At 41.2% G+C, this 15,987-nt stretch overlaps 1 protein-coding gene across 2 annotated transcripts in view; it reads right to left on the reverse strand.

Moving 5' to 3' along the window:
- Window positions 1-11,271: 11,271 nt before the first annotated feature.
- Window positions 11,272-15,987, reverse strand: part of mrps9 (mitochondrial ribosomal protein S9) — a 121,491-nt gene continuing 116,775 nt past the window's right edge. For both annotated transcript variants that reach the window (XM_068033823.1, XM_068033822.1), the window contains exons 9-11: window positions 15,091-15,199; window positions 12,867-13,036; window positions 11,272-12,062 (exon numbers count right to left, since the gene is read on the reverse strand). In XM_068033823.1, the coding sequence (XP_067889924.1) occupies window positions 11,971-12,062; window positions 12,867-13,036; window positions 15,091-15,199 (371 nt within the window). In that variant the 3' untranslated portion in view covers window positions 11,272-11,970. The remainder of the gene's footprint in view (window positions 12,063-12,866; window positions 13,037-15,090; window positions 15,200-15,987) is intronic.

A 15,987-nucleotide genomic window follows, 5' to 3' on the forward strand; every position in this document is an offset into this window, starting at 1 on the left:
TCAAAGAATGAGAGGTGATCTCATTGAAACTTACAAAATTCTTACAAGGCGTGACCGGGTAGATATAGAAAGGATGTTTCCTCTGGTTGGTGAGTCTAGAACCAGGGGACATAGTCTCAGGATAAGGGACAAGCCATTTAAGACTGAGATGAGGAGGAATTTCTTTATTCAGAGGGTGGTGAATATTTGGAATTCTTAACCCCAGATGGCTGTGGAAGTTCAATCATTGAGCATGTTCAAAATAGAAATTGATAGATTTCTGGATATTAATGACATCAAGGGATATGGGAATAGTGGGGAAAAATGGCGTAGAGGTAGATGATCATCCATGATCTGTTTGAATAGTGGAGTAGGCTCGATGGACCGAATGGCTTACTCCTGCTCCTATTTACTATGTTCAAAATCATGAAGGGTTTTTTCTTAGAATAAATGAGAAACTCCTTCCAGTGACAGAAGGGGCAGTAGCCAGAGGACACAAATTTAAGATAGTTGGCAGGGAAACCAGAGGCAACACGAGAAAAAAAAAATTGGCAGCTTATGATGATCTGGAATGTACTACCTGAAAGGGTGGTAGAGGCAGATTCAGTAATTACGTTCAAATGGACTATGGGGAAAAGAGCAGGAATGTGAGACTAATTGAATAGCTTTTTCAAAAAGCCAGCATAGCCATGATGGGCCAAATGGTCTCCTTCTGTGCTGCATTATTTCATTAGAACATGGAACTGGATAAGAAATTAGATTACAAAATAATAGTATTTGAGAGAGATGTAATTTTAGACTGGAAGGATGTATTTAATGTTGCACTGCTTGGATCCATGTCCTTATATCTACATATAAATGACAGTTATTAAATTTGCAGACACTCAGGTAGGAAGAACAGAAGGGACAGTTAATGATTTACAGAAATATTGAGATCAGTTATGCGATTGAGCAGACAAATGTGAAGTATAGTACATTGGGCAAAAACATAAGCAACTTAAGCGCACAATGAGAAAAAAGAATCAGCAAAGTAAGAGTTAGAAATGGGCCTGGGAGTCTCAGTGTACAGAGTCAATTAAAAAAGTAAATCAAACATTGGCATACAAGCAAGAGGAATTTATATATAAAGTATTAATCATAGATATAGTGAACTCAGATTATTATTTCAAAGTGATTCAGGCCAGAGCAGAAATACTTAAACTGGTAAAAAGAATTACTGCTCTTACTCAAAAGATGACATGTTTGACTTTACTATTTTGTCTGGGCAGACTGAACCATTAGAGGGGATGAGCTTCAATAGGCTGATTAACTGTTCTTTCCCCTTAAATTTTATTAATTTGGATATTAAAATAAATAAAAATGCTCTGTCATACTTTTGTTTCGTTTGTTGCTGAAAGGTTAGCAGCCGTCTGATGTAATTTATTGAAAAGATATTTGGTTGTATACACTGACACCTAGTGGGAAACTTAATATGCTAAAAATCTGGACAATCCACAGTTTGTTAAAATACAAATTTTTGGTTTTTGTTGCTCGAAGGATATCAACGCTAGGAAAAGAAAGATGTTTCTACTTTTGGGAAACTTTCTAGCAATCCTGGTGATGACAATGCAGAGAATGAATATAGAGACAGTAAAACTCTCTACTAAAGCCTGGTTAGAGATAAATCTTGAAGGCTTTTGGAAGGAAAAGAGGTTTAGTGAAGGAGCTTTAATGAGTAGGACCAATGTAGTGGAAGGGTTTGCCACCAATGCTGGGGTGAAGTTAGAGTGGAATAGACAGAGGGCCAGAGACAGAGGTTCAAAACAGTGTGTTCTGGAGAAGTAATACCGCTGGTTAAGATTGCAGAGAATGGTAGGATGAGGTCACAGAGTTATTAAAGACAATTTTGAATTTAATGAATTGGAGGAACAGAAGGCAGTTCATTCTACAAGGATGGAAGTGATGGATCGCAGAGTTTTGGACAAACTGTTTTTATGGAGGATTAGAAGCCAGTAACAGGAGCATTAACATACTTGAGTCTGGAGATAACAAAAACAAGTATGAGGGTTTCCATGGCAGAAGAACTAAGGAAGACAATGTTGTGGAGGTTGAAGAAGGTGGTTTTGATGATGGAAAAATCAATTCAGGATCAAACCGAATATCAAGATTATAAGCAATTTGGTCCAGCCTGTGAGAGTGACCATGGAGTCAGTGGCAAATGGAACAGGAGTTGTGGCAAAAGTTGATGGTGAACTTGGCTTTTCCAATGTTAAGTTGGGGAAAGTTTTGACTCATGCAAGCCTTAAGATCTGACAGCACAGAGGCAATCGAGGAGTTGAAAGAAATTGTGGAGAGGTAGAGCTGGTTACCATCAGTTCATGTGTGAAAGCTGACCCCATGCCCTCCATACTAATGTGATACATTTTTAAGTGTCAGCCTTGGCTCAGCTGCAGCACTCTTACCTCACAGTCAAAGGTTTTGTGGGTTTAAACTCTAGTCCTGAGAACTGACCACATAAGCCGCCCCCACCCCCACCCCACCACTAGGCCAGCAGTATGCATATCTACATGATGCACTGCATGCCAAACTTACTTTGACAGCATTTCCTAACCCTACAACCTGTACTACCAAGAAGGAGAAGAAAGCAAGATCATGAGAACATCACCATTCCTAGATGACACAACACCTTGTAAAAGACATTCCTTCATAATTTCTGTATCAAAATCCTGGAATTCCCCATCTAACATCATCACAGGAGTGTCGTCAGCACAGTGACTGCAGTGATGCACCACCACTCAGGGCTACTAAAAGACGGACAATCAATACAGCCTACAGCATCATCCACATCCTAATAAGACATTTAGCTCATCAAAACATTGCTTTCCTGAGCCTGCATACAATTTGTTCTGTTGTGTAGTCCCTTCAAATCATTTATCTCCTGAGTAAAGAATCCACAAAGTTACACTCTGCCTGTAAAGTAAATCAAGCAAAGCTCCAGCAGATCTATTAAACGGTGCATCTTGCATTGTTCATCCTTGTCCAGTTACTGATGGGATAAAATGTTGTGACGTCCTCTCTAAATGGGAAGGCACTTGATCATCATCCTGTCTATAGGTTCAGAGAGGTTGGTGGTAAAGACCTCCTCTGTTTGAAAGGAGACAAGGCTGATAAATGCAATACATTTTAATGTGGTAAAGCTCCAATCTGACAGATACATGGAAAGCCTGGAAAGAAAATAATTCTGTTAGTTTCATGTTCTGTGGCGATCTGACACCTGAGAGAAATTGCCTTCACCTATTATAAATCTTTTGATTAGCAGATTTGGGGCTCGAATTAGTGGACTTCCAATACTTGTGATAGGTCATGTGCAATGCAGTAAAAAAAAAGGATCCATGAACACATGTTGACCACATAAATTTCCACACAAGGAAGAATACCTGTAATCCAATAAATTTTAGGGAAAGTGGCTAACACCCATCAGGAAACTAATTAAACTAGTGAATTTTAATTGGGGTTAGTATAATATTAATTGAAATAATAAGACTCTTTTGAAACTCAGGTAATTTATTAGTAAGGTTTTATTTGTAGCAGGAAGGTTTACTAGCAGTAGCAAAGCTTATTAGTAGAGTGGGCTTTATTAATTATAAATTAACTAATAAATATAATTAATTAACAATAATAAAGATGGCATGGCAGATGATGTGCTGCAGCTGTAGAATGTGGGAGCTGCTGGATGCCAATGTGATCCAGAACAAACACGTCTGCAGTTAAGTGTCAGCAGCTAGAGGAACTTCGGCTGGAGGCCGAGCTGCAGACACTGCGATGCATCAGGGAGGGGAAACGTTACATGCACACTTTGTTCCAGGAAGCGGTCAGACCCCTTAGGTTAGGCAGAACTGAGTTGATCAATGGTCAGGGGCAGGAGGGTGTGACTGCGAGGTATGGGGAATCAGCATGTAGTAATGGAGGAGCCTCAGCCCCTGACTTTGTCTAACAGGGTACGAAATGCTTGCTACCTGTGTGGATGAGGAGAAGGACTGCAAGGCGGATGAGCGGACTGACCACACCACCATGATGAAGGATGCCACTCATGTGGGGGAAGCCAAGAGGAATGTGGTAGTGATAGGGGACAGTATAGTCAGGGGGTAGATACAGTTCTCTGCAGCTGTGACCAGGAGCTCTGAAGGTTGTGTTGCCTGCACAGGGTTAAGGACATCTCCTCGCGGCTGGAGAGGAAATTGGCATGGGAGGGGGAGGATCCGGGTGTTGTGGTCCATGTGGGAACCAATGACATAGGAATGATGCTCTGCGAAGAGAATTTGAGGAGTTAGGGTCTAAATTAAAATGCAGAACAGCAAAGGTAAGCATCTCTGGATTGTTACCTGAGCCATGCACCAATTGGCATAGGGTCAAACAGGTTAGAGAATTAAATGCGTGGCTCAAAGAGTGGTGTGGAAAGAAGGGGTTTCGATTCATGGGGCACTTGTGTCAGTACTCAGGGAACAGTGAACTATTCCATTGGGATGGGCTCCACTTAAACCAGGCTGGGCCCAGTGTCCCGGGGCTATAACTCGGGCTATGAACAGGGCTTTAAACTAATTCGATGGGGGCGGTGGCGGGGGGAGGGGGGGGGATAGTTGCGGGAATTGGGGAGGTACGGATGAAGGGAGATTTAGAAATCCAAAGAGAAAGGTCGGGGCATCGTAACAGTATAGCGTTGTGGGTAAAGATGAGCGGAATGGGTGAGGAAGAGGCAGAGAGTTTAACAAAGATTGTACATCAGCGAATAGGTTCTGTCACGCATATGGGAAGTGCGATGATACAACATTAATAGATTAACTCTGAAGAGTTATGAAAAAACGAACTTGATCTTTAAAAAAATTAACCTTTATTTTAAAAAGTGAACTATGGTCCAAAATGACCACCAAAGAAAAAGGGGATTAGCTTAAATAAAAACAAGAAATGGTGGAACCACTCAGCAGGTCTGGCAGCATCTGTGGAAAGAGAAGCAGAGTTAACGTTTCGGGACAGTGACCCTTCTTCGGAACCGAGGGGATTAGCTTTTTGTGTATACAAACAGCTTGACAAAGACAAAGAACAAATATTCAAAGCCAAAAAGTGTTAATGAAACCCATCTCACACCTATCAAAGACGAACAAAGAACAGTACAGCACAGGAACAGGCCATTCGGCCCTCCAAGCCTGCGTTTGAATTGAATGTCTTCTTCTAAAACAACGGAGGTGTGAAGTAGCCACAACCTGGACCATTGTGTGATCACCATTGGAGAGAAACCAGAGTGTCTCCTAACAGGAGTTGAGAGGTGATACAGTTTTACCTTAAATCATAGACAGCCAGAGAGGAGAGAGGGAGAGACTGTCCCAGAAGGTGAAGCTACTTATAACAGCTGGTATTCCAGCAAGCTAGAAAGCACATGCCCTGCTGAAAAAATCCAAAATCTACATTATAAAGCAGAAAATTAGAAGTGACATCAGCTTCAAGAGAACCTTCAATCAGGGGTGAAATCTACAATCATCTTAGGCCTGCAACTATACAGAAGTTGAGTCTCAAGAGAATTCAACAGGTTTATCATAACCTGTCTCCTCCACAAAAACCCACCTACCTCTTTCCCTTCTCTATTGCTTTCTTGTGTGTGTGCGCACATAAGCGAATGAGTGAGTGAATGAGGTTGTGACAATTTGGGGATTAGGTGTATTGAGCAATAAACAATTGACTTTCTACTTTAAAACCTACAAGAAACCCCGTCACTGTCTGTTTATTTGAAAAATAAAACACCAAGGGGCTAAAACTCTTAAGTGTGGAGTTGAACAGTGGAAACTACCCATGTTACACCAAGTGGCCATAACAGGTCATTGCAGAGAATAGAAGTAAAAAAATGAAATTAAAGGTTCTTTATCTGAGTGCACAAAGCATCTGCAATAAGATAGATGAACTAGTGGCACAAATAGAGGTAAATGATTTAGATGTAATTGCCATTACAGAGACATGGTTACAAGGTGATCAAGGTTGGGAAATAAATATTCCAGGCTACACAATATTTCGGAAAGACTGACAGAATGGGAAAGGAGGAGGGGTAGCCCCAATAGTAAAAGATGACATAAGGGCATTAGTGAGAAAAGATTTGACCTCAGAAGATCATGAAGTAGAATCAGTACAGGTGGAAATTAGGAATAGCAAGAATCAGAAAACACTGGTGAAAGTAGTTTACAGGTCCCCAGAAGTAGTTATAACAGTGGAAATCCTATTTGACAAATTTATTAGTTTTTTGAGGATGTAACTAATAGGGTAGATAAAGGAGAACCAGTAGTTGTACTATAACTGCACTTCCAAAAGGCATTCAATACGGTGCCACACAAAAGGTAAACAGGCAAGATAAGGGCTCCAGCATTCTCCCTCCACCTGAACCCCTCCCTCTGTCCTCTTACCCGCTCTTGATCTTTTCATTGAAAACTGTCGGCGAAACATCGGCTGTCTCAATTTCTCTGCCCCCCTCACTCACTCTAACCTGTCTCCCTCTGAACTTGCTGCACTCCATTCTCTCAGGTCTAACCCCGACATTGTCAGCAAACCTGCAGACAAGGGTGGTGCTGTTGTTATCTGGCGTACCTTGCAGAGGCTCGCCGCCAACTCTCAGACACTTCTTCCTACTTCCCCCTGGACCATGACCCTACTATTGAACATCAAGCTACTGTCCACAGGGCTGTCACTGACCTTATCTCCTCTGAAGCTTCCAACCTCATAGTCCCGCAACCCCAGACAGCCCGCTTCTACCTAATTCCTAAAATCCACAAACAGGACTATCCTGGCAGACCCATTGTTTCAGCCTGTTCCTGCCCCACTGAACTTGTTTCTTCCTATCTTTTCTCTATCTTTTCCCCCGGTCCAGTCTCTTCCTACCTATATCCGTGACTCTTCTGACGCCATACTTCATTCTGACAATTTCCACTTTCCTGACCCCAACCGCCTCCTCTTCACTATGGACGTCCAATCTCTCTACACCTCCATCTCCCACCAGGACGTTTGAGGGCTCTCCACTTCTTCCTTGAACAGATTTCCAACCAGTCCCCATTCACCACCACCATTCTCCGCCTGGCTGAACTTGTTCTCACATTGGACAACATCTCCTTCAACCCCACTCACTTCCTTCAAGTAAAAGGTGTTGCTACGGGTACCCGCATGGGTTCTAGTTATGCCTGTCTTTTTGTGGGATATGTCAAACATTCTTTGTTCCAGTCCTGCTCAGGCCCCCTTTCCCCCCAACTGTTTTTCCGGTACATTTATGACTGTATTGGTGCCGTTTCCTGCTCCCGCCCCGAACTGGGAAACTTTATCAACTTTGCTTCCAATTTTTAACCTCTCCATCTCTGACCTTCCCTTCCCTGACTTCTGTGTCTCCATCTCTGAGGATAGGCTGTCTACCAATATTCATTACAAGCCTACCCCCGACTCTCACAGCTACCTCGATTACACTTCTTCACACCCTGCCTCCTGTAAGGTCTCCATTCCATTCTCCCAGTTACTCCATCTCGAGACGCTTCTGCTCTGATGATGCAACCTTCCACAACAGCGCTTCTGATATGTCTTCCTTTTTCCTGAACCGAGGATTCTCCCCCAATGCAGTTGGTAGGGCCCTTGACCGTGTCCGGCCCATTTCTCACACCTCTACCCTCACCCTGTCCCCTCCTCCTTGAACCGTGACAGGGTTCCCATGGTCCTCACTTTCCATCGCACCAGCCCCCACATCCTAAGGATCATCCTCCGCTATTTCTGCCACATCCAGCGTGATGCCACTACTCCGCCCCCCCCCCCCCCCGTCATCATTCTGAAGGATTGTTCCCTCCGCGACACCCTGATCCACTCCTCCATTACCGCGAATACATTGTCCCCTTCCCACTCAATTGCAGGAGGTCTAGCACCAGCCCTTTTACCTCCTCTCTCACTATCCAAGGCCCCAAACACTCCTTTCAGGTAAAACAGCAATTTACTTGTACTTCTTTCAATTTTGTATACCTTATTCGTTGCTCACAATGTGGTCTCCTCTACACTGGGGAGACCAAATGCAGCTTGGGTGACCACTTGGCGGAACATCTCAACACCCTTCCCCCCCTTGCTCACATGCCCATCTATCTGTCCTGGGCTTGCTGCAGTATTCCAGTGAACATCAATGCAAGCTCAAAGAACAGCATCTCATTTACCAATTAGGCACGCTACAGCTTACTAGATTGAATGTTGATGTCAATCATTTCAGAGCATGACGGGGGCCCCCCCTTTATATTTTTAGTTATTTTTTCTTTTTTATTTATTTTATTTTAGTTTGTTTCATCATTCATTTTTTTTTACCACGTGCCTACCCACTGTTTTTCATGTTTGTGCTTTGGGCCAGGGCTGTTCATTTTTCTGTCAATTAACACTCTCTCCGCACTAAAGCTTTGTTTTTCAGCACACCATTAACATACCATTTGCCTTTGCTCCATGACCTTCTGTCCTATCAACACCTTGCCTTTTGTTATCGCTTGCCCCACCCCCACTTTATTTGCCTAAAACCTATTACATTTCTAACATTTGCCAGTTCTTATGAAAGGTCACTGACCTGAAACATTAACTCTGCTTCTCTCTCCACAGCTGCTGCCAGACCTGCTGAGTATTTCCAGCATTTCTTGTTTTTATTTCAGATTTCCAGCATCTGCAGTATTTTGTTTTTATTATATATTATATAAGGGCTCATGGAGTTGGGGGCAATCTATTAGAGGATTGGTTAATGGACAGGAAGGAAAGAGTGGGCATAAACACAGCATTTTCAAGTTGGCATGTTGCGAATAGTGGAGGTCTGCAAGGACCAGTGCTGGGGCCTCAGATAGTTACAACCTACATCAATGACTTAGATGAAGAAATTGAAAGTCATGTATCTAAGTTTGATGATACAAAGCTAGGTGGAAAAGTAAGCTGTAGAGAGGACACAGAGAAGCTGCAAAGAGATATAGACAGGTTAAGTGAATGGGCAAAAAGATGGCAGATGGAGTATAATGTAGGCAAGTGTGAAGGTATTTACTTTGGTCGTCAGAATAGAAAAGCAGAATTTTTTTTTTAAAAAAGGTGTGAAACTCATACTTGTTGATGTTCAGAGAGACTTGGGTGTGCTTGTACCAGCAACACAAAAAGTTAGCATGCAGATACAGCAAGCAATTAGGAAGACAAATTGCATGTTGACTTTATTGCAAGAGAATTAGAGTACAGGAATAAAGAAGTCTTGCTATAATTGTACAGGGTTTTGGTGAGACCACATCTGCAGTACAAGAAAGGATATACTTGCATTGGAGGCCGTACAGCGAAGGTTCACTAAATGGATCCCTGGGATGAGGGGGTTGTCCTATGATAGGCTGAGTAAATTGGGCCTATATTCTTTGGAGTTTAGAAGAATGAGACGATCTCATTGAAACATACAAGATTCTGAAGGGGCTGGATAGGGTAGACGCTGATTATTTCTACTGGTTGGGAATCTAAAACACGGGCACAATCTCAGGATAAGGGGCCGATCACTTAGGACTGAGAGAGAATTACTTCACTCAAAGGGTTGTGAATCTTTGGAATTCTCTCCCCGAGGGTTGTGGATGCTCCATCTTTGAATATATTTAAGGCTAGGATACACAGATTTCATGGGATATGGCAAGTAAGTGAGAAAGTGGAGTTGAAGCCTAACATCAGCCACAATCATATCGAATGGTGGAGCAAGCTCGACAGGCCACATGGTCTACTCCTGCTCCTATTTCTTGTGTTCTTGTATTACAGATCATCCCCAAACATGCTGGTGGACAGAACCACTCCGCCACATGATGCAAGAGAAAATATTTGTGCAAGAAGAATGTCATAAGTTTGAGCTATGTGTGAAATAAAGACAGAACAAACTAATTTGCATTTATATTGCTCCTTTCAGGACATCCCAAAATGCTAAGTACTTCTGAAATGTAGTTACAGTTATAATGTGGGTGAATGCAGCAACCGCACAAAACAAGATAAATGACCAGGCATAATCTTAGTGGCATTAAAATAGCAAATGCTGGAAATACTCAGGTCAGAACATTGCATGATGAAAGGTGACATTTCGGGTGGCCAGCACACTAGGGTGGGAGGTTGGACTTCCACCGCAATAATGCCAGGACGAGGCAATCAAGAGTCAGCAGGTGGGGACGGCAACCAATTAAAGAAGGCATGGGGGCCTTCCATGCTGATGACCCAATCAGAGGGCCAGCAGCTCTGCTGCCTCGGCAGCACCACTGAGAGGAGTGGCTGCTTGCTGAGGCAGCAAGAGAAACGTGAGGATACCTCCATTTTGAGGCACCCTTGCAGGGGTGACTAAGTATTTTTTTGCTGGGGCCAAGCAGGCAAGCCCCAGCGATCAGAGGGGAAACCCCTCCAGCGGCAGGGACACAGGCTTGGTCTTTGCCACTGACAGCCATTACCCGCATTTTACCGGCCCACCAGCAGCCCAACCTGTCACCCCGGGCTGGTAAAATAGCAGCTGTTAACTCTGTTTTTCTCTCCACAGACGTTGTCAGACATGTTGAGTATTTCCAACATTTTCTACTTTTGTTTTACATTTTCAGCATTCACAGTATTTTGCTTTTGTAAAATGTTAGTGGTGACAGTTGAGAGATAAATGTTGGCCTGGATACCAGAACTCCTCTGTTCTTCAAATATTGTCATAGGATCTCTTATTCCTTCAGTCCTGCCTTGAAATGTCTGCCTGATTATGTGCTCAAGTCTCTGAAGTGGGGCTTGAACCCATGAACTTCTCATTCAGAGATGAATGCCACCATTGAGCCAAGGGTGACACCCAAGACTAAGAAGATTCCTTTAAATGTAAGTTGTTCCTGATTGTTCAGAAATTGCACACAGTGTGGATACTTATTCTTGCACCATTTAGTTCCACACATGAAATGATTTGGACAAGTTTAAATCAAGCTATCTCCAAATATATTAGAAAAAGCTGAAAATTGTATTTGAAAGCTTCAGCATTGGCTGAACTGGGAACCTCTTCTGTTTGGACTTTGCTCAGGAACACTACCAAGGTATGCAAAAAGCAGAGCCAACATTTAACAAGACACTGGAATCTGTGTCATTTATTGGCAGAGGTTAAGGTGGGATGCTATGTTTCAAAGCAGATTCTGGTTCTTAAGTTTTGTTGCCCAAAAAGCCACTACCTTTTAAATACCAGAAAACCATTCGCCCCCATTTTAGTCACTTGATACAAATAGCCTCCTTGCAGTGATTACAAATGTTAACAGCAGAGTCTGACAGTTTGTATTAAAAGTTTTGATTTATGCAATGATGCAGTACAGCAAACAGAAAAAAAAGCAGAAATTAGACATGACACCAGAACAAATTCTCCTCTCAAACAAACCAAACAAATGTAAAAGCAATGATGTAAATTATGGAATTAAAAAGACCATGTCTCTTGGGTGAAATGTTATTGGATCCAAGAAGAAAATGTGATACAGGTTCTGAAGAGAAAAAGGAAATGTTTGAGAAGTGTCCACAAGGATCATCAAATAGTTACAATAGTGAAGATTTTCAACTTGTCACCTGGTGTAAAACTGGCATTACAGTGGCTGCTCATTATAGAAAGCAGGCAGTTTCTACTCAATGAAGTGTGCAGACGGTAAACAAACATATAAAATATACAAAACCAACTACTTGAGGTACTGTGGAAAGAACGTGTGAATTAATATTAAGTGTGCTCAAAAGCACCACTTTTACAGCCTAATAATAAAGGAATACTTATTTTAAATGTTTAAAAGACTCATTCCTAGAATCATTGCAGATAAATAAAACCATAGGTAGACATTGTTCTCATATGCAGAAAATTGAGATATGAGACAATAATGATCTTGCAAGTCCTTAAATCTGTTTGAGCAGGTGTCCATACTACAGGTCTTGTTGAAGTTCTGCTTCTGATTTCAAACCACCTCAGGGTTGCTTCACAGGAAAAGCCACTGATTAGCGTTTCTTCCATGTGAACTTCCTGCGTGCTCCCTCCTGACCAGGCTTCTTCCGCTCTCTCACACGAGGATCAGGAGTCAGCAAGCCAGCTGCAAACAGTTGAAAAGAAAGTGAATGCAAAAGGTTAACATTTTAGCTAAAAAAAAATCCCAGTGATATATCCCTAATTTTTACTTCTACTTATGAAATCATGTACACGGGAAAAGAACTCAATGCACATTGGTTTAATCACTACTGTATAATAAGTTAAAAAAACCAGTTGTAAATTTGAAATTGTTCAATGTTGCAGTGATTTTCTTTATGAACTGCACACATTTATGAATGGATTAATACCCATGCCTGGATAGAAATTTCAAAGCATAGTTCACAAGTCAGATTGGGGTAAAAAGAATCCACTGCCTCCTGGGGTGTGTATGTCAAAAATTAGCTTCAAGATTTTTTGTTTTAAATGGATCTTCCAAGGATGTAGTTTCTTCAGGGTCTATGATGTATTTAAAGTAGGCAGCTCTACAGTAACTTGTGCTTGAAACCATTCACCATTATTTCTAATATTATTGTAACCAGTTTCCAAACTTTAGTTGCTACCAATTTTAATTCACTTCAACAAAAGTAATAAAAATTGAACAATAAAGTTGGTACAATGAACTTACTTGAATTTATCTGGCTTTTCCCCACAAACTTTCATTTTACTGAACCAAAATATATGTATGCATATTTATTCTAAAATTAGCACAAGAACATAGGACAGAAAAAATATCCTCTGAAAGATCGGTACCTTTTTTCAGCTGGAGGTTTTAAACTTTGTCTCGATCTTAATGGAAAAGCTGCTCATATTTGCAACTAGTAGTACCAGATGTAAATTACTTTGGAATTGAAACTGACATTGTACTTGCCTTGTCTCATGGATTCCACTTCTTTCTCTGTGATAAAGCTAAGCAGCGCCCTCGAAGAAGCCAAACGAATAGCTCCTGCCTGTGCAGACATGCCACCTGCAAATACTGTACATTCCATGTCGTGCATCCCTAGTCGGTCTAGGAACTGGAAGGGGAACATCAATTGTTCTCTGGAAATCACAGGGAAAAGTATGTTAAAACTAAAGTATTGTACTTATATTGATAGCATAAATGGCACTGTTCATAGTGTGTCAAACTTGCAGGACAGAAGGTGCACATGGTTATTGAATGAAAGTTGGGATATGTACTCAAACAGTTCATTGTTTTTTAGATTGGTTCCTGCAAAATTTGAACCAGCAGGTTTATGCGACAATGCATGTGCAAAAATTGAAGGCATTGCTCGCGGATAATTATTTAATAACTGAAGTACATAAATAGTGTTTTCCTCACTTACTTGAGGCAACTGAACAGATAAACTTGCTTCCTTCACATTATAACTGCATGAATAAATCTGAGCTGGTAACATGTTTTAAGTTCAATTAAAAACACTTAAATACAGTTAGATACATCCTGTTACCTCAGATAAAGTTTTTCAAAAATTCACATTGGTTTCAGAAGAATAATGGCTTCCATTACTGGATAGAAGCGGCATCAGCAGCTTGCAAGACCTGGCACTCCCTGAACGGCCAGTCTCGCTTAAAAATTAAAGAAAAAAAAAGACATGTTTATGCAGTTCCACAAGGGTAAAGATGTGGTTTTTGCGCACTGGATTCAGAAGGGAGTTCAAGGAGTTGCAAAACATATAGTTTGAAAAAGGGTGGTGGGTTCTGGGAGTTATAGTTCTCAACTTAGTTGAGTTCTTCCATTTAGCAGCTCTAGGAAACCTGAGGCTTCTTGGGAGGAACAGGCCTCTGATGAAATACATTTTGGAGACATTGTCAGCATCCAAAAGGGAAGATAGTTAATGTCTTGTGAAGTTAGCAATTTAAACAAACAAAAAATATTTTTATGTTAGTACTGGAAATAAGGTTTCGCAGTCCTCAGCTCTGTGGTAAATCGAACCAAGTCAATTGGCCAAGTCAAACTTCCAAGAATATTTTGAGTGATTTATTTTATTCCTTTTTTTTTGTTAAATTGATAGTAGTTTGCTGAACAATTCTTGATTGATAGTTTTTATTCCATTTACAATTTTATAATGGAGGTGCAACAGAGGAAGTGCGACTGCTTAAATGTGATTGGCAACTGTGCACCAGATAGAACATATACACATATGTACAAAAATGGATCACTTGTGGCATTGTTTGTAGCAGGTTGGATGATACACTGCTTCACAAGGACACCAGTGTAATTCTCATTTTATGGTAAGCTTGAGTGGAGCCCCTTTAAGGTATTAAAGTATAAGAGCATTTGTCATTGAGAGTTTAACTTTTCTTTGGTTAGTGAATTGGATGTGCTTTGGTAGCACTGTTGGACCCTGCAATTTAAAAGCAAAGGGTAATATCCAAGTGGTCATCACTAAGGGAGAAGACTTTGGGTTTCACAGCACTGTGAATGGTGCTTGTATTATGGCTCTGGGTGAAGTTGCCAGAGTGTAGCACAGGATGTGCAAAGAGAAAGAGAGATTTGGATCTGGCAGTATGAAGAATAGGTGAGGGGGAAGATTATCAGTAATCTGGCAGCACTAACGGAAGGCGGGCAGAGAACCACTTCCCTAACCAATAATTGCTTCTCCCTTAGACTTATTCCTGATCTCTCAGAATCTGTTTTCAGCACTAAATGCACATACAAAATATTTAGCACAAGTTTACAGTAAAATCACTTCTATAGTCAAAGATGTTAGAAGGTCCAAGGTATAATGCCAAGCAATATTTAATGACTATTTTTTTTAATTAAAAAAACATGTTTAGTTACCAGGCAAATTTTATTGCTGCAACTGTGGTGATAGATAACACAAATCCAACTTGCGGTGGTCTGGAATTATCTTCTATGCTATTATACAGTTGTACTAAATCTACTACATTTTTCCACAGAAAAGGATTTGTGGTAGCCAAGACAAATCAATCACATTTGAAAACGAAACAAAAAGCTATGCTTTGCAATTTAAAAATCCCCTTTCCCAACTCTGCCCATGATAATGGGTACAAAACTCTGAAGCAAATTTTCTTAGATGTCAAAGCATTGAACATCTGTACCATCCCATTCCAAACCTTTAGATCATGATTACCTTTCCTGTAGTGATGGAAAGTACAGTAAATAGTCCACCCCATTCACTGTTATCTTTCCACTTCCATGATCTCGAACTATGACTGTTGCTTTTGCTGTTTTTCTTTGACCTAGAGTTGAGATCAATTATGATTACTGACACAATTCTGTTTCAATTTTCTCATTTAAGTACATCTAACAGATACAAACTACTTTGGCCAAATGATGCTTCTTTCAGAAGCTGCTAAATTGGCTGTGCACTCACTCGTGTTAAGTTCAAACTTTTAGCACTTTATCTATTTATTAAAATAGGAGTCAGTTCATTGTTTTTTTATGGAATAAAGAAACAATTTACAGCCGGAGACAGACGAGCTTTCTTATCTCCCAAGGCCAATATCTCACTAACTGAAGCACTTTCAAACTGCGTCAATAAAGTTATTTTTCTGAGCGGTGGCAAATTTGTATAAAAGAGAACTCCCTCACCTAGGAAGCCAAATGCCTTGCGCTGACATTTTAAGAGGCTGCACATCCAGTCTCAGTTGATGCTGAACTCAAGTGAAGGCGAGTAGCTAGTGAATGTTTTTTTCTTTAAGTCTTCAATTTACTTCTGTTAAGCTTAGTTAGGAGTTACATAAATAGAAGCATGGCAGGGCAACTAAGTCCCACTGAATGCACTCCCTGTGCCATGTGGGAACTCCCCGATGCTTCCCGGGTCCTGTTCAAACACAAGAGCCAAAACGTCGTCAGCTGGAGGAGCTCAAGATCTGGATTTCAAAGCTTGAGGAGCAGCTGGCGTCGCTGCAGTGAATCTGCGAGGCTGAGAGCTACATGGATAGCATGTTTCTGGACATGGCCATCATGCAACTTAAGACAGTGCAAGCAGGGTGGGACTGGATGTCCACCAGACAGACAAGGAGGA

Source organism: Heterodontus francisci, chromosome 6 (genome assembly GCF_036365525.1).
Source record: "Heterodontus francisci isolate sHetFra1 chromosome 6, sHetFra1.hap1, whole genome shotgun sequence".
Lineage (NCBI taxonomy): Eukaryota > Metazoa > Chordata > Chondrichthyes > Heterodontiformes > Heterodontidae > Heterodontus > Heterodontus francisci.